General features: G+C 52.1%; 1 protein-coding gene across 3 annotated transcripts in view; it reads right to left on the bottom strand.

Moving 5' to 3' along the window:
* The window catches only part of LTF (lactotransferrin), a 46,437-nt gene that overhangs the window by 20,428 nt on the left and 7,342 nt on the right, over positions 1-18,667 (bottom strand). Inside the window, exons 1-6 of one of the 3 annotated variants that reach the window (XM_060162159.1) lie at positions 13,970-14,101; positions 4,319-4,482; positions 2,849-2,957; positions 2,367-2,549; positions 1,879-2,026; positions 878-933 (exon numbers count right to left, since the gene is read on the bottom strand). In XM_060162159.1, coding sequence (XP_060018142.1) covers positions 878-933; positions 1,879-2,026; positions 2,367-2,549; positions 2,849-2,957; positions 4,319-4,393 — 571 coding nt within the window. In that variant the 5' untranslated portion in view covers positions 4,394-4,482; positions 13,970-14,101. Of the gene's footprint in view, positions 1-877; positions 934-1,878; positions 2,027-2,366; positions 2,550-2,848; positions 2,958-4,318; positions 4,483-8,123; positions 8,269-13,969; positions 14,102-18,667 lie in introns of those variants that run through there. The other 2 variants (XM_060162158.1, XM_060162160.1) reach the window with 2 other exon arrangements.

Below are 18,667 nucleotides of genomic sequence, written 5' to 3'. Positions count from 1 at the left end.
GGACTTCCCTGGTGGCGCAGCGGGTAAGAACCCGCTTACCAGTGCAGGGGACACGGGTTTGATCCCTGGTCCGGGAAGATCCCATATGCTGCGGAGCAACTAAGCCCGTGCGCTTAGATACAACAACTACTGAGCCTGCGCTCTAGAGCCCGCGAGCCACAACTACTCAGCCCGCACACTGCAACTACTGAAGCCCACGTGCAAAGAGCCCGTGCTCCACAAGAGAAGCCACCACAATGAGAAGCCCGGGCACCTCAACGAAGAGTAGCTCCCGCTTGCTGCAACTAGAGAACGCCCACACGCAGCAACGAAGACCCAATGCAGCCAAAAAAAAAAAAAAAAAAGTGATGTGTGCTTCCCATGGAGCATTTCTCATCTATTAGAACCACTGAACCAGACAAGTACAACAACACGGATAAATCTCCAAAACAAAATGCTGAGCGGAAAACCTTGATCACATCATGATCGATAATGATCAGTAAAGCTTCTGTGAGCTTAGAATCCAGAAACACAAACCAGCACTACATATTTTGCAAGACCACCTATATATCTCGGAGGACACGTGTCAAATACGTTGGCATGGGCGTCTTTGAGGGGGAAGAGAAAGACAGCGGGCATGGGAGATTTCAAGAAAACTGATCATTTAGAAATAACATAAAATAAGAACACATTCCACTGAATTATTCCACATTCCATTGAATTATTCCATGAAATAACATAAAATAAGAGCTATGCTCTGTAGGGAACCTTGATGATCGTGGGGCCAGGAAGTGAGGAGTCAAATTAGCTCACTACTTGGAATTACAATAAAATGAAATGAAATAAAATAAGGAAAAAAAAGGAAAGGAGGCAGTACCCGTGGCTCTTCCTCTCTTACCAAACACTGTACTGTCTTTCACGAAAGCCACATCTCCAGCCCCGTCCTGCAGACACCTGTGGGATAAGAAAGCACCAGAAGGGTCAGCACAGAGCGGCCCTCCCCGACTTCTTCCTCGTGACTCCCTGTGGAACAGGGTCCTGCGGCTTGTCTTCTGTGGGCTCCTGATCTGTGGAGGGCAGGGCCCTCAGGCTTTGGGGCATCCCCACTGGAAAGGCTTCAGGGGTCACCTCCAGGTGAATTCTGAGGAAGAAGGGCTCAGGTGCTGGCCGGAGACCCCTGCTTTCTGCTTTAAGGGCTGAGAGGGCCAAACTTTGTCCTTCTACGTAAAAGAGTTTCGAAGCCTCTACACCAGAGGGTAAAAGTAGTGTCCTTAGCCATGTAGCTTTTTTCTCCCAGGACTAAGTGGCAGATGTGCCCTGGCCAGTGGAGAAGCAAGGAGGCCTCCCTGCGCAAAATGCTTGAGTCCGAGAGGCAGATGGGGGAACATGGGCAGCATCAGTTGGGTGGGGGGTTTGCAGAGAGGCGCTGGGGCCAGTCAGTCAGGAGGAGCCCACCGCCTCCTGGCTCCGGGACAGGCCAGGCTGCCCTGCCTGGCCAGGAGCCTGGGACTGGTCTTCTCATGACAAGACTCCTTCAGTCCCTCTGTGGTTATGGAGGGGACAGAGTCAGCAGGAGGAACCCAGGACAACAGAGGGACAAAGCCCGATTCAGGGTTCTCTGGGGGGACAGAAGGGGCCACTGGCCAGATGGCTGCTCATGGGGCTGGTGCAGAGGTAAAAGGGCACATGTCGGGCCTGGGGGGCTAGAGGGAAAAGTGCACTGGGAAGGTGCACTGGGCACCCTCTTCGGACTCAGTTTCTCTGTCTGCACAGCAGTAGGACTGGACCTCCTCGATGGTCCCCACTAGCTGACTGAGCTCTATTTGGGACCAGAGACACAAGCGCTTCCTAGCCGGAGGACATGTGGGCCGCTGGGGAGAAGAGGACAGTCTCACTCACTTGAAGGCACCAGAATAGCCAAAATATGGTTCCTGGGAGGAGCAGGCACATTTATTTCTCCCTGTCCCTGTGCACAGCTGACAGAGGTTGGGGTACTCTTTGCCATCCACGCAGGGAACACAGCTGGCAGAGAAGAATTTGGCCACAGCTGTTGAACAGAGAGAAATGAACCAGAGTGTGAGCCCACCGGGCCACAGCCAGTGGCACCCCCCAGTGTGCACTCCCTCCACCCCTGCCTGTCAGCGTTTGCAAAGCTAGCAGCTCAGAGAGATGTACTTTGGCAGAGAACAGACTCAGCTGCCACCTCGCAGGGCTGCTGATGCGGGTAGACCCTGCCCCTGCAGGCTTCACATCAGTTAACTTCACCCCTGCCTCGGAGTCATCCCACATGTCCACCTGGGCCATCCCGAAGTGGCTTGTGTATGTGCCACTGGAGTAGAGACCCCAGCCAGAGATCACCCCCAACACCCCTCCCCCAGCCATCTTACCTTTCTGGAGGGGCTCAGGTGGCCCTGTCCAGTTCAAGAACGGGCGAAGTGTCCCCATAGGTATGTTCCACCCGGCGGACCTGCCAAAGCCCGTGTGGCAGGACTTCCGGCCTTGTAGCTGGTTCAGTTGAAAGTTGCTGCCCTTCTTCACTACAGCCACGGCATAATACTGGGTTTGGGGCTCTGCAAAAGAGCAGAAAGAATCGAGAGCTCTTAGCCTGGACCGGAGGGAGAGAAACAGCCCACGCTGACCAAGCCCCCAGTGGGAAGGGGAGTGTGTGCTGCCGTTTCACCTGGTCACCGCAGCCCAGAGCCTGCTCTGTTTCCCCGGTGGGTCAGTGACCGGCCCAAAGAGCCCAGGGACTCCATTCCCTGTAAGTGTGATGCTGCCCGAGACATCACCTCTGTGGCTCATCCACTCTGACTCCACGGAGCCCAGGGCCCAGGCCACCCCACCTTCTGGGTCCCCAGGGGCAACTCACGCTCTTCCGTCCCATAGACCTCTGCCGCTACCGGCCGCAGTTTGTAGGGGTCCAGGCCTGCCTCAAACACCAAACCACCATCCAGGGTCACAGCATCTGCCTTTTTTGCCTGAAAGCAGAGACCAGACCGGATTAGGAGAAAACCCACGCTGAGCCACGCAAGTGAACTTCAGAAGGTCAGAAGCCTCCATGGCTGGAAGGACCTTCCAAAGGGTCAGCTTTCAGTCATGTCCTCGCAGGTGCCATGAGAGGTGGCACAAGCCCAAGGCCCCTCTTTTTGGGTAATGAGCCCCAGGGGAACTGCTTTGACTCCTGAGGCTGGCGGGTGGCCGCTTTTTCACGTGGCTTAGATCTCTCCGTGGATCGCAACCTTCGCGGTCATTTATATTAAAGGTTGTTCTAGGTGCTTTCTCCCCTGTTTTTGCTCTATATTTCTTTTAAGTTCTTGTTTATTGAATAGAATTTTTAACTCTTAATATATCTTAAACTTATCATAATAATAGACCACGTTCATTCCCTTTGGCATATTACCCCTCATATGCTTACCTATTTCTCATATTTGCAACCTGGTATAGATAATGTTTTGCAGACTGTTTTATTCATCTAAAACTGACTACATTTTCTTACTTCTCTAGTGCCTTTATTGATTTTATTGACTTCATGATATTTCATTATAAATGTGGCTGTTCCGTAATTTATTAAGCTAAATTTTAAAAATTCCCTCCAATGTTCACCACTTGGGTTCCTTCTAACTCTTTGCTGTTAAAACTGTACTTTTATGGACAGCTTTGTCCTCATAGCTTGTTTTTCCTTCTGATGACCTGTTGCCTTCGGATAGGCATCTGAGGGTGGGATTGCCCAGACAATAGGCATTTTATCTTCAAGGCCTTTACTGTCATTGCCATTCTGCTTTCCAGCTGACTCGTTTCTAACCTGGAATGCCACTCGCTATGAGGATCAATTTCACTATAGACTCACCAGTGGGCCAGGGTTTCATTTTATTAAGGGTTATTATTTAGGAAATGCGAGTGCTAACAAATTGCTTAGATTTGTATTTCTCTTGATTATGAAGGGGAACATTTTCGTAAGTATTTTTATTCATTATGAACTCCATCTCCTCGTGTCGTTTTTCTTATATGATCCTACGTTTCTTACCAATTGACTTAGAGTTCTTTATAGAGTGTAAATGGCAGTCACTTGTCAGAGCTGCCGCATATTCACTCTGGTGCTTTCAAATTTTTGGCTTATTCACAATTTCTGTAGCAATCCCAGTTTCCCTACACGTGGTTCTCCACTTCAGAATGTTAATTTCTGCTTTCAAAATAGCATCATGTCCTATGAGAGAGGACAGCTCCCAGCTTACAGGTTTCCATGAAGAAGGACAGAGGGAGCAGGGAGAACACATATTCTATTGCGCTCGGATCCTGTCCCTTTCAGTCTGGTCCCACCCAACCTATGGCATGGACTTACTGCAATGGCCTGGATACATTCAAAGCGGGAGGTCCTCCTCACACAGGTGACAGAGGGAGTACCCAGGCTTTTCATCCTCCATCGCCATCGGTAGCATTTTAACCACTCTGGTAGTGATATGGCGCACCATCGAACATTTTTCGTAGGGACAGCCAGACACAGTCCTGGGAGAAAGAAGCCGAGGAGTGAGGGCTCCACCACTGCCCATGGAAGAGACGGCCTCACCCTCTCATGGAGTTGTCCTCCCCTTCCCTCTCCATTCTGTGGCTAAGTCAGGCCACTCTCCTCAAATGGAGGTGTCTTGCTAGTCTAATGACAACACCATGCTGGCCAGAGGGCTGTACTTCTCAACAAATTAGAGGAGACGATCTGGATCGTTGCCCTCCTATGACTGACATACTTCCTATTCCCTGAAAAAAAACAATGATGCTGCCTTCTATCAGCTTATGGAGTTCTTCCACCTGCTTTCTCCCCTGGAACCTGGGAGGCAGGCAGGGAAGGGATGATTACTCCTGTGTTTCTGGTGTGGAATCTGACTCTCGAGGACACTGAGTGATGGCTGCTCAGCAGTGGCAACGTCCCACCTGGAATCTGGGTCTCTCTAGATTGTTGTGGATACGAGCGTCTCCCAGAGGATGCCAAAGGAACAAAGGAAAATGCACCACACGCCTTGTCAGTAGCTGCAGTAGGTGTTGTCAGTTTGGGTGAGTTTGCCTGAGTTATCACCGTTCACCACTGTACCAGAGAGAGGACTCTTATGGGGGGATGGAAATGTTCTAAAACTGATTTACCGTGATGGTTGCACCACTTGGTATAAAGTTCCTAAAAATCGTTAAATTGTACACTTTAAATAGGTGAATTTTATGATATGTAAAATATACCTCAGTAAAGCCGTTACCAAAAACAAAAAACTCTTGGTTGCAAAAGCCGCCTCCCCTTTAGGATGTGCTTTGGGGTGGACCATTCAGCCCTCTGCCACCTCCTATTCATGAGCCTTCCCCTGCGCAATCAGACCCACCAGGGTATTGAGACACCCGCCAAGCGTGTGGCTGCCACACCCTTCCTCCACCAGCCGTCATCCCAGGGACATCTCTGGGGGTGTAATCTATCCTTGGAAACCTTCCTGGAACTGTCCCGAAGTGAGAACTGGCCTTATCCGATTCAGTCGTTTGTGACCCAATAGCATGTCCTGGACGCTCTCTGTATACACAGCACTGAGTGATATGCAGAGGAACGTGCAAGCAGACAGCACCAGCTCTCACCTCCCATCTGGAGAGGCAAAAGCCCCCAAAGAGGACGCTAAGTATGATGAATGCTCTAGAAGAGAACAAATACCAAGCCAGGAGTGATGTCCCCATGACCTCAGCCAATAATGGGGGGGTGGGGGCATTCCAAGAGGTGGGAACAATGGGCCACGTGCACAACGACAGTTGCAAGCACATTCTACGCAGGTCTTTACTCAGCCCTTCATGTGTTCTGTCTCCTTCCAACCTCCCAGCCCCTCCTTATTGTGAATTTTGCTGATATCCGCATTTTCCAGGTGATGAAACTGTGGCTTCAACTAGTTATGTGGCTTGCCCAAGGTTTCACAACTAATAAGTTAGGATCTAGGATTTGAACCTAGGCAGTCAGACACCAAACCCCCTGCCTATTTAGGCTAACTGGGTTAGAGACGGGCTGCCATGGAGATGGGGCTGGTAAAGTGTTTGGGGTCAGATCATGGAGAGCCTCCAATGCTGGCCCAAGAAGTTCTTATTGGGAAGCAGTGGAGCAGTGACTCATTGGGAGGGCAGGGACAAGTGGACTGAAACCTGGGAACCAGGCAGAAAGGCATCGAGAATGGAGAACAGGGCCCAAATAAGGAGTTGGTGTCCAAAGTTAGCTTAGTAATAGATGGGACCTGAAGGGAGAGAGCAAAACGAAGACCACGTCTCAAGCTGGGGGGAGGGCGTGAGCAGGGGCAGGAATGGGAACATGGGGAAGAGCTCGTTTGCTCCCCTGGGAGGGGATGAACGAAGAAACTAAAGCGTCACTGAGAGGTTTTCTGAGATCCACAGTCCCCAGCCCCCCCAAACACCAGGGCCGGGTGCAGAACACAGCATTCTGCTCATCCCCTCCACAGCTCCCACCAGCCAGCTCTGAAGCTATGTGCCCCTCTCAAGACAAAACGCTCCCTGAAGCAGGTCTGGGCCTGGCCCCTCCTGTATCCCTAGCCTTGCTCCTGATCTGTCTCAGTCACTCAGATGCTGCCCACCTGAGCCTCGAAGGAATCTTCCTGAAAGTACAAATCCTCAGATTCCTTCTGTGCAGACATGTAGTGCCCCTGTCTCAAAGGCAGGGGCTGGGATGGAGTTTCTCTTCCCACCCCACCCAGCCTTTGCCAGCCAGGACACACATGAGAAGCAGGGCAGGAATCCCCTAGGGCAGCTGCCACTCCTTCCACTGGGTAGGACAAGGGATTCCGTGACACTTTGGGACATTGGCCACCATCCCATGGACTGCAGGATTTAAACTGCAGACCTCTGTGGGGGCCAAGACAACCAAAGATTCAAGTGAAAATGGAACCCAGTGGTGCAACTCTGAGCCAGAATCCAGACCACCGCCCGTAACCACCTCTAGGAAAGCAAGGCTTCCTACCCCTCGGGCCTCTCCCAGGTGGCCCTGACCCTGTGCTGTGGGCCCAAGCAGGCCACGTGTCAGGGAGCAGAAGGGAAGTTGGTCCTGAGCAGTTGGTCCTGGCTAGGCCAATCCTGCCTTAGAGAAGAGAGAAATAACCAATACCCATGGGAAGGAATTTGGAGAAGGGGACCAGAAAAGACAGGGACAGGTTTGGGGGCATAAGCTCATTGCTATCCTTTAGCCACCCCTTTTCATCCAGGAAGCTCCCAGCCCAGAGTAGATGCCCTAGGACAGGAGGAGGCTGCACTGGGCTGCCGCTGGGGGAAGGGGGTGACACCTGGGCTTTCACTCTGAGCCCCATGCACACACACTGCCTAGGTGCTGATGCCCTTGAGCCCTTACCGCTGCTGCCCTGGACCCACCCCCTCCACTGCAGGAAGCCCTGCCCTCACATTTACATCACTAATGTCCATCATAGGTGAGTGTCCTGGGAACATCCCAGAAATTATTTCAGATACTTGGGTACAGAACTAACAATTGTTTAGTCCCTTCTGTTTAGTCCCCTTCTAGTCCTGGCACATTAAAAACCAGAAACCAATCACTTCTCTCACACCCTCTGGCAGAAGGGTCCCATCAGCAGGGTCTGTGCCACCACCCCTGACCTTCTGCAGTGGGAGGCTTGTGTACACCTTTGCCTACCACAGAGCAGGTGGACCCTGCCCCCTCCTCACAGCTGTGTGGGAAGAGAATTGGACCATTTTTAAATGAAACTAAGGTTCAGAAAGACTCTCTCTTGCCCAAGTTACATAGTCCTTGCAGGAGCTGGGATCCCATCTCCAGTCTCCTGTGTATCTTGGGCAAGTCGCTCACCCTCTCTGAGTCTCATTGTCCCCCTCCATGTATACGCATGTAACAGTACTATGGGTAGGACAAAATGGGACAGGGACCCAGAAGACCCTTCGGGGAGCTCTGCCAGCTCTAGGGAAAAGACCCAACCTGCTTCGCGGAGCCCTGCTCGAGCCCCTCCCCAGGAGAGTGGGCGGGAGCCGGCCCACTCCCGGGCTCCTCCCCCGCTGCAGGCGCTGGTGCCCACCTGGCGGTGCGCGGGACCAGGATGCCCGCACTGAGGGGCCAGGGGACCCGGACGCCCGCCCGGAGGGGCGTGCCCCCAGGTACCCGCACTCACCAAGGGCCCCAAGGGACAGCAGGGCGGGGAAGAAGAGCTTCATGTCTGGGCTCTTGAGGCGACTCCGGGAACGAAGGCTCTGCCACCTGCACTCGCTCTGCACCCGTTTATCCAGCGCTTGGTGACCTCACGAGGTTAGCCACGCCCTGCGACCCAATAAGCGCCCCCGCCCCGCCTCCCCCTCCCCCTCCCCCTCCCCCTCCCCAGGTCTACTAGTTGCTTGAAGGGAAGCAGCAGCGGGGAGAGGACAGAGGAAGCCGGAATGGTGCCTGGGCTGGGCTTGGCACACCCGAGAGGATACCCAGCCCACACCCACCTCTCAAGTCTGCCCTGGTGCTGCCTGGATTGGGGATGTTTTTCCTCTCCCACTAGTCTGCAGCCCCTGGGGAGTGGCAGCCCCTAAGTTCTGCCCTCCCTCTGGTCTCAGTGCTTCCTAGAGAGTGGGACACAGAGAAGCGGTCCTAAGGTGAACCTTTGTGGATCATCTTGACTGTACAGATGGTATCTAAAGTGCTGGGGAGCCCGTTAGGACAGAAGGATGCCCCTCCATCTGCATGCAGCAGCCAGCCCAGCGTTCGAAAGGGGACTCGCTGCCTGGCCCGAGGTCCGCAGCAGGCGGGCACAGCTAGCGGAGGTGACAGAGGCTGCCCACTGCCTGACCCAGGCTGCCCATGGGGCCCTCCTGAGACCACAACACGACTCCCAGAAAACAGAGCCAGAGGCCTCAGTGACCAACAGCTGTCTCCCGGTTCCCTCATTTACCAATGTAAAGGATAGCCTACCACTTGTTTTGTTTTTGTTTTGTTTTGTGGCAGTAGGAGATGGGAGATGGGAATCTCATTTTGATAAATGTCCTATTTTGTCCTCAGTACACAAGCCGACCCTATTTCAGGAAGCTGCTTTTAAATTCTAAAACTAGAAGTCTGCTTCTACATCTCTTAAATACACTCCCTTGATGCACAATGGCTCACATACAGGGGTCTCCAGTGCAGCCCTGCTTATCGTTCACTGATTGCAAGCAAACTAAATGTCCATCACGGTGTGTGTGTGGGGGGGTCACACAGAGCAGGGGTCCCTGACCCCCGGGCCACGGACAAGTACTGGTCTGCATGGCAGGAGGTGATCGGCAGCGAGCGAGCAAAGCTTCACCTGCCGCTCCCCATCGCTCACATTACCGCCTGAACAACACTCCTTTACCAGCCCCTCCCCGCCCCGTTCCATGAAAAAATTGTCTTCCACGAAACTGGTCCCTGGTGCCAAAAAGGTTGGGAACCTCTGACATAGAGCATGGTTCTGTGCCTACAGGGGGACACACTGAAGGCCCCAGAAAGAGCAGGCCACCCTGCATGTATTGATGTGAACTTAGTTCCAGGAGATGCTAAGTGAAGAAGTCAGGTACTAACGATGAGGGAAATCGCAGGTCATCTAAACATTCCCTCTACTGTTTAGTCTGGACAATATGTTATTCTGAAATCTGCTTGTCCTGAAAAGCTGGTCTTGATTCTTTGCTTAGACTACTTGGTACAAAAAGCATTTCTTGGAGCAGAGGGGCAAGACCTAGGGAGACAGCACTGTTGAGAGTGGGCATGTAGCGAGCAGCACTTGGCCATGGAGAAGCAGAGCCAGCCCAAGTCTTTGAGGCCCTCAGGGAGGCTGTGGGGCCCTTCTGTCTGGGTGTGGATGCTGCCAAGGCACGACAGTGGTGTCTGACCAGGGATCCTGCTTGATGGGCACAAGAGTGGGGTCCAAGGTTCAGCACCAGAATCACCAGCCAGGCTTTGGGGTGACAGATCCAGGGTCTCTCATTGTTTGGAAATACAGTGTCGCAACATTAAAAGTTGCTTTCATCAATAATTGCAATAAGCTGTTTCAAAAATAATGAAGTAATACAAAACTGGCTAGTTCTCAGGAGCACTGAAACATCTTTTTATGTAAATTAGCAATTTGGCTTTGCCTTTCCATGATTATAAAAGAACTAAGAAATGTCACAACCCATGTCTGTATCTCCAAGTGCAAATTAGAAAAGGGATGTGTTGGGAGGTCAGAGGCCTCTAGATCCTCTTATATCTGCTGGCAGGAACACAGAGAACCTGGGGCCAAAACAGAGAGGCTGAGCTTAAGGGCCGCCCTGGAGGCAGGACTGGGGCAGGCAACAGGGAAGACTGTTTGCATGCTGTGTCTTCGGGAAGGCCCAGCCTCAGGCCAGGGTTGTGCTCAGCTGAACACCCGCAGAGCAGCCCCCAGGCCATCTGCAGGGGAAGCTGATGAAGGGGGTGGGCCTGCCCAGAAGACAAAGTTCAACTGATCTGTTATCAACGTTCATTCATTCACTCTTTCATGCCAGAACTGGTGGGTGCCATGAGGGACACAGAGAAGAGGGGTCCGTCCTTGCCCTCAGGAGCTCATGGCACAATGGGGGACAGGGGTAGGCACAGGCCACCTGGAAAGAGGCAAGGCAGCATAAACAGAGTGAGGGTGGAAGCCAAAGGAGGCCTGACTGACTGGTTCCCATCATGAGGGTCCCAGAAGACTTTGAAAAAGAGCATTTGACCTGGGTACCTGAAGGAAAGGTAGGGTTTCTACAAAGAGAATTCCAGGTAGAGGAAAGAGCCAAGTCAAGTCTCTGGAGCATGGATCCGGTGACCTGGAGGAACAACAAAAAGCCGCTCTGGGCTTTCTGGCCTGGAACGCTTATTGAAGAAGGATTAACAAAGTCACCTCCTCCATCCTCAGCTCCACACAGGTGTCTCTGTGCCCCTGGACAGCTCTTCCTGCAGGTCCAGCAAGCACTACAGTCAGTGCATCTAAAATGGAACTCCTCTGCTCCCTCCAGCCCTGCATCTCCTCTCATATTTCCTACCATTTTCCACCAAACCCACCAGACAAAGAGCCTCGGAGTCATCCTCAAATCCTCTGGCCAGGTAGCCCTACATGTGTGCCGGGCACTTAATGATTAATATTGGTTGAATGGATGGGTGAATGAGTGAGGAGGAAGGACAGAGCAGGGCAAAAGATCCTGCTTGCAGTGTGTCAAATCTGAAAGACACAGCCTGGTCTGGCTATGCCGGTCGCCCCAGAGCCTGTGTGCCTGGAGTCATCAATTTACCCGTTAATTCAACAGCCATCTATGGGGCACCTCTGATGTGCCAGGAGCTGGGCCAGATCTTAAAAAGCCTGCAGGGAGGTAGGACGCAGGTTTCTAGATGCTGAGACGGTAGCATGGCATGAATATAAGGAATACAAAGAAGGTGGATGTGGTACAAACCCGAGTGTAATGGCAGGAGCTGGTGTTTCACAGGCAGGTGAGGGAGGCTCTTCCCCAAGGACCCCACCCTCTCTCCACTCCCGAGATTCACACAGCAACCCTTTGCTGGTCCAAGCTAAGCCCTCCCGACAAATGGGCAGCAAACCCCACACCCTGCCCTCTCTGGAGTCCTCCAGCTTCAACCCCCAAGAGAAGTGTCGGAAGGAAATGCGGGATCTGGGCAGAATCGGCTCCAGATGGAGTAAAGGAAAAAAGGAGTTCCCAATGGGCTTCCCTGGTGGCGCAGTGGTTGAGAGTCCGCCTACCGATGCAGGGGACACAGATTCGTGCCCCGGGCCGGGAAGATCCCACATGCCGCGGAGCGGCTGGGCCCGTGAGCCAAGGCCGCTGAGCCTGCGCGTCCGGAGCCTGTGCTCCGCAACGGGAGAGGCCACAGCAGTGAGAGGCCCGTGTACCGCAAAAAAAAAAAAAAAAAATTTCCCAAGACATCCACTCCCATGGGGGCTTCCAGGCTGGCTGACAGGAGACGAAGGCCTTGTTTCCTGCCCCTGCCAGTGGTGTGAGGTTACTGGCTTGGTAGAGAGCCACTTGTTAAATATTTAGGGATGTCGTGGTGGTTTGTTAAACCATTGGTAGCTTGGAATCAGTCATGGTGGGAATATTTACACCATGGAAATGAGCGAATTCTATAAATCATGTCATTCTTCCCTGTAAGAAAGCCAGTTTACAGCACACCTCTGCCTGTTTGTCATTATTTGGAGGCATGCAGTGCCCGTGTGTGTGTGAGGGGGTGGGGGGCATCCCAGGAGGCAGAAGATAATAATCTCAGCGTTTAGATGGCACTTTCAACCCCGAACAGAGCTGCCAGTCACTTTGTCTCCTGTGACTCTAACAATAGCTCTCTGAGGTAAGAAAGTCACTGTTTCCGCTCTAAAAAGAGGGAAACTGAGGATTGCCTGTGGTCACGCAGTGAGTGAGATACGGAGACCAAATGACTAACCCCGAGTCTCCCGTTAGGCCCGCAGCCAGGCGCGCTCTTTTCCACCGGGCCCAGAACTCTCTGAGAGCGCCGGATACAGAGACTGGGGCCCAGGGATGGCCTCCGCTCTTGCTCTCAGCGGCAGTATTGGACCCTCCTGTGGATCAGGCACTGTCCAGCCCCTTCACACATCAGCCATGGCTTCACAGAAGCACCGTGATGGCCTCATTAGACCTCATTCCAGACGAGGGGATTCAGGCAAAGTAGCTCGTCCACCATCATGCAGCTAGAAATCTGTCACTGACCCCTGACTCCTGTCCCATGACCTCTTATTGGTTTGGTCAATCCTGTGCTGACCACCCTGGAGAGAGATCAGGAAGTAAGCAAGAATGAGCAAGAGATGGATGGAGAGCTCCCTGCCTTCCAGCCAGTGTGATGACCGTGATTTCTGGAGCAAGGCCTTCGCTGGAGCTGGGCCCTTGCATAGAGCCGAAGGTCCCCAAGAGTCTTCAGACACGCCTGTGGGGTTTGGGGTGCCGTCACGAGGGAGCTCAGCTGAAGCACAGTGGCAGGAAAACCATGCTTTTGTGAACTAATAAGTCTTATTGCCAATTGTTGCCCAATTTACAAAGAACCCACAGAGACAAAGCATTTCCATCTCCATACACAGACTTCTTCCCCTTCCTCCTCCTCACTACCCCTCCTCAGAGTCAGGATCCTTGCCCCGCGGGGACCCTCTCCTCCCAGGGCCGGGCCCTCCCGGGGCCAGCACCCGCAGACCTGCTGAGGGACACTCTCCCCAGTAGTCGAAGGGGCAGTGGAAACACCCCAGGTTGGCCCAATTGCAAGATTTCAGTCTTGCTGGTCAAGGTGGACCCCATGTCCCTGGCAGAAATCGGATTCCATGAGCACCTAACCATCACACCACTGAGATGAGAATGGGCAGTACGCCAGGCCTAGGGAGAGTTTTCCAGGAAGGTGTCAGCGAAGGGCAGCCTGGACGATGGTGGAGGCTGGCCCAGGGCCAGCCATGCAAATTTCTTCCCAGAAGGAATGAGGCCCTTTGCCCAGGGAAATGCCCAGGCGGGAAGCACCTGAGCCCTGGGGGCCCTTTCGCTGCCCCTCTCCTGGGGCCACATTCTGGGAGGGAGGGTCCTGCCCAGTGGCCTTCAGGATCTCAGCTCAGCTGGCCGGAGGCCTCCATGTCTGCTGCCTGCACCCCACGAGGGAAGGTCGGATGGGCTTTCGCTGAGAAGGAGCTTGAGATGGGTACTTAGCGGAACAAGGAACCACCGTTTTCCTCCATTTCCCTGGGTGAGGCCGTTGCTCCGTCTCTCCAGCTCCTCTGGGCCAGGAGTGCTCAGTCCCCAGACCACTGCTCCAGGTGGGCTTCCCTTCCTCAGCCCCCCATTCACTTCTTCCCTGGACAGTCTGGCAGGCTGGAGGGCCCAGGGGAGATGTGGTTAGAAGCTCAGGAGGTGGGTTTGGACAACTGGGTTTCAACCTGCTCCGCCCTAAACAGCCACCTGGACGTGGGCCAGACTCTCAACCTTTCTAAGCCTGTTTCCCCAGGTGTAAAAAAGGGACACAAATAATACCCACCTTGTGAAGTGGGCAGAGTTCAAACCTGATGTTTGAGATGCGTACGCAGGCTCAGTACAGGCAAGCTATTGTCCATATTTGCAGACACTCATGAGTCCTCACCGTGTGGGGCTCAGCTGGTCACAAGGGTACAAGGGGAGCAGAAATGGCCTCTGGAGGCACCTGGTCCAGCGGGAAGGGCTGTGTGTGCTGAGAGCTGCCTTCCAGTGTGCAGATTTACAGACAGAGGTGTCGCAGGGAGCTTTGACAGCGAAGGGAACAGCGCACCTGGGGTGGAGACAATGGCAGAGGTAGTTTCCCCACATGCCCCTCCTTATCACAGAACACATGGTTGCCCCAGGTGCCCCCATGTTCTAAAGTGTTCAGTCTTACCCTGTCCTGCTCTCCGGCCCCTTCTCCGTATCTCTGTCTCTAATCCCGGCCTCCTCCCCTCTCCTTCTCACTTTCTGTCTCTCTCTCCTTGGTTTCTTTCTCCATCTCTAGCTCTGTCTCTCCCTCCCTCCTTCTTAAACATGTGTCTGCAGTTGTCCTGGGTGCCCCTCCTCTGGGAGCCTGCACTGAGCCTGACTCAGCCTCCTTCTACCACAGTCATTGCAATTACTGGCCCATCTCCGGCACCCAGAGCCCCCAGCGCTGAGCTCCAGGGGGAAGGGTCTGTGGCTGACCCATCTCAGGCCCAGGAAGAGCCTCACTGAGGGCTTGTTGACTGAGTGAGTGTGGAGAAAGCTGGGGCGAGAAGCCAAGCAACCCCCCGCACCAAATCCTTTGGTTACAATTCTAATTGACGGCACCCTTCTCATCCCCCCGGAGGTGGGAAGAAGCCCCAGCACAGTGTGGTGGGGGGTGGCTGCACCCATCCTTCCTCCTCCCTACCCTGTGCCCTGCAGAGGCCTCCCAGCAGGGGGGACATTCTGGTCCTGCCTCAGACCTCGGGAGGGAGCAGGAACATCAGAGCTGAGAGAACCCAAGGCCTTATCTGATGGAACAGAGGAGGAGGGGCCCTGCACAAAAGCGCAGGAGAGTCGAGAAGTGCCCCACCCTGTGCTGTGCAGCACCTGCCTGCCTGGTGTCCCGAGGAGGGTCGGTAAGAGCATGGCAGCAGGGAGCGGATGCTAAAGGCTGAAGCGGAGATTCCTCCATCAACCCCGGCACCCAGCACTCTCCTACAGGGAAGCTAGGACCTACTTCTAGCAAAAGGCCTCTTTCCTCCCCACAGCAGCTTCCAAAGACAAAATGAGAGGGCAGCAGGAGAGCACCACGGAAACGCCAGTGATGAGCTGGGAGAACCGTGGAGGCAGGGTTCCAGACACCCCCAAACCCTCCTGTGCCTCCCTTTCAAGGCCAGAAGTGCTTTCAACTTAGTGGGTTAGTTTGCAGTCAAAGGCTTGTTGGAATCTCCAGAGGGGTCCCTGGCAGCCTAGGGCTTCTCACTAGCACCTGCCACGGGGGTCTTCCGTGGGGACACGCCCTTTCCATTCCCTTCCCTTCCTTCCCTCCCAGCTCTAGACTCTAGCCTCCTCGGTCCTCCTTCTGTTCCTATGCATCTTCTATTCAGCTGCAACCAGAAGTGAAAATAGCACAGACCCAGGGCCCTTCAGGAGGTGCTTGCCCGTGAGCTGTGGCATTTATCCTACAAGTGTGTCTTATCCCAGAAATGACACTCTCCCAAGGTTGCTCAGCAGGCACTAGCCCAGGGCTCCCTCCGGGCATCCTGTCCACTCGTCCTTAACCTCCTGTGTGTTCACACTGAGAGTGAGAGGAGGAGTATGGGGGTAGCAGGAGGCCCCTTTTCTTGATCCACCAAGCCAATCTTGACCCTGAGCAAAACCTTCCTGCAGCGAGAATTAATTTCCAAAAATCCATTCAGGAAAAGACTCTTAAAGCTCAGCCCCCTGGTTGTCCCTGTTGAAAAGAGAGCTGACCCCCTGGAGCTGTGGTGTTTGTGGGGGACTCTGAGGAATCTGAGGGGAGGGGGCTGGGGGACAGGAGAGCAAGGGCTCTGAACCAATAGCGGTGTTGCCCAATGTTGCCCCATTTGTAAAGGAAACTCAGCAATCAAGACTTCTCTGCTTGTCCTTCCTGCCCTTTCTCCTTCCTGCCCTTTCTCCTTGTACCCCGGAACCCCTGCCCTTCCTTGTGGTCTTCTCTTCACTCCAGTCTGGTAGGGCTGGGCCCATGTTCTCAGTCTCTCCGGGTTGATACTTGTGTGTCTTTCTGATTCCCTTTCTCCTTCACCCACTGTGTGTGATCCAGGGCCCAAATGTACCGAGTCCTTCTTCATTCTGCCCTTATGTCCACATGTTCCTTTCTCTTCCATGGTCACAAGATGGCCCTGGGCTCCTGCCTGGGCTCCTGACCACTCCCTTGCCTCTCGGCTCCCCCACTGCAGTCCGTCCCCGAGGGAATCTTTCAGAACCACAGAGCTAACAGTGGTTCCAAGTCATCTCCCCTTGCCCCGCCACCACCGCTACACCCTGTCCCTAAGGAATCTCATCCCCCTTCCCCCTTCGGATTAAACCCACTCTGTGCCGAAAACCCCCAGAACTGTATTGCCCACCCAGATCTCATGCCTACTTGGAGGTGCGCTCAGCCGTGAACCAGACAACTCATCCTGAAATCCCACCAGCACCCCAAAGCAGCACACCCAACTTCCAGTGCTGGACAAAGATTGAGTAGACACATCTCTCCCTGTTCCTCCTGCTAAGTAGCTTAAACCCTGGAGATGATAGATATAGTGGTGTAAACAATATGAATGAATCATCTTAAAGTTGTAAAGGTAGAGGTTCAAGTTATCCTCAGTGGGCTAAAGAACACCAGGCTGTGCTCCTTCTGGAGACTCCAGAGGAGCCCACTTCCTGGCCTTTTCCATCTTCTAGAGGCCCACCATATTCCTTGCATCTTGGCCCCACCTCACTCCCACTTCTGTTTCCAGCATCATATCTCAGTCTCTCACACTGACTCTCCTGCCTCCTTCTTATAAAAACCCTTGTGGTTACATTGGGCCCACCAGGATAATCTCCCCATCTCAAGATCTGTAATTCAATCATATCTGCAAAGTCCCTTTTGCCACGTGAGGTAACATACTTATAGGTTCAAGGAATCAGGACATGTACACCTCTGGGGTCCATATTCAACCTAACAGGCCAGTATATTGTGATAAATTGTGTGTGCGACGTAATACCTAGAGCAACCACTACGTAAATTATACAAAGACAGACACTCAAAAACACTATAGACAGGGCCTTCTCTGGTGGCCCAGTGGTTAAGACTTTGCCTTACAATGCAGGGGATGAGGGTTTGATCCCCAGTTGGGGAGCTAAGATCACGCATCCTTGCAGCCAAAAAACCAAAACATAAAACAGAAGCAATGATGTAACAAATTCAATAAAGAGTTTAAAAATGGTCCACATCAAAAAAAAAAAAACCAAAAAACACTATAGATAAATCAAAATGGAATTCTAAAAAATGTTTAAGTAACCCACAAGACAGTAGGTAAAAGAAAACAGTGAAAATGTAAAAATAGGGAAAACAAACAAAAATTAAAATAAAATGACAGATTTAACCCTAATATATCAATAATTATATCAACTATAAATAGTCTAACTATTCCAATTAAAAGACTGGGATTAGCAGAGTGTTTTAAAAAAACAACCCTGCATTGGCTGTCTACAAGAAACTCACTAAAATATGTAACAACATATCTAGGTTGAAAGTAAAAGAATGGAAATATATATACCATGTAAATGTTAATTAAAAAGAAAGTAGGAGTGGCTGTATTAATATCAGATAAAGTCAAATTCAGAGGAAAGAAAATTATTAGGGGCAGCTTGGAATATTACATAATGGTAAGAGTCAACACACCAAGAGATCATAACATCCTAAATGGGTACGCATCAAAAAACAGAGCTGATAGAACTAAAAGGAGAAATAGATAAATTTATAATTATAGTTGGAAGCATCAAACTCCTCTCTCAACAACTGATAGAACAGGGAGACAGCAAATCAGCAAGGGTAAGGACCACTCCAACACCACCACCAACGAAGATCTAATCAACATTTACGGAACACTGTCCAACAACAGCAGAATACACATTGTCCTCAAGTGTCCACAGAACATTTACCAAGATAGACCACATCCTGGGACATAAAACAAACTTCAACAAATTTAGAAGAATTTAAATCGTACAAAATGTGTTTGATCACATTTAAATCAAACTAGAAATCAAGAACAGAGATAGGAACACCTCCGAACACTCAGAAACTAAGCTTCACACTTCTAAATAATCAATGGGTCAAAGAGTCAGAAATGGGGAGCTTGAGTTCCTCCCAAAAGACAACAAAGTCATAACCTTGAATAAGAACCTAGGTAGTTTTAAAACAAGCAACCAAGCCAACATTTTGAGAAACGCAGGTGTGAATGTTCAGATATGGGGGAGACACACACACAGAGACAGAGACGTAGAGAGAGAATGAGAACCCATTATTCTTTGCAGAAGCCCTCTGTGAAATGAGATCACTTTCTTCTGGCTCTCTCCTCCCCCACATCTCCCTCTTCCCCTCCCATACTGTCCTGCAAAGGGCTATTCTTGAATCCCATGGCTCTTCTGATCTGGCTATAGCCAACTGGCTTAAATTGTGGATCACCTACTCAAGCTGGCCATGGAGTCTTTTTTGAACTTTTAAAAAAATGACTGTCAT

This window comes from Lagenorhynchus albirostris, chromosome 10, assembly GCF_949774975.1.
Source record: "Lagenorhynchus albirostris chromosome 10, mLagAlb1.1, whole genome shotgun sequence".
NCBI lineage: Eukaryota > Metazoa > Chordata > Mammalia > Artiodactyla > Delphinidae > Lagenorhynchus > Lagenorhynchus albirostris.
The sequence above is the reverse complement of the archived record's forward strand: the minus strand, read 5'-3'. Positions and strand labels throughout refer to the sequence as shown.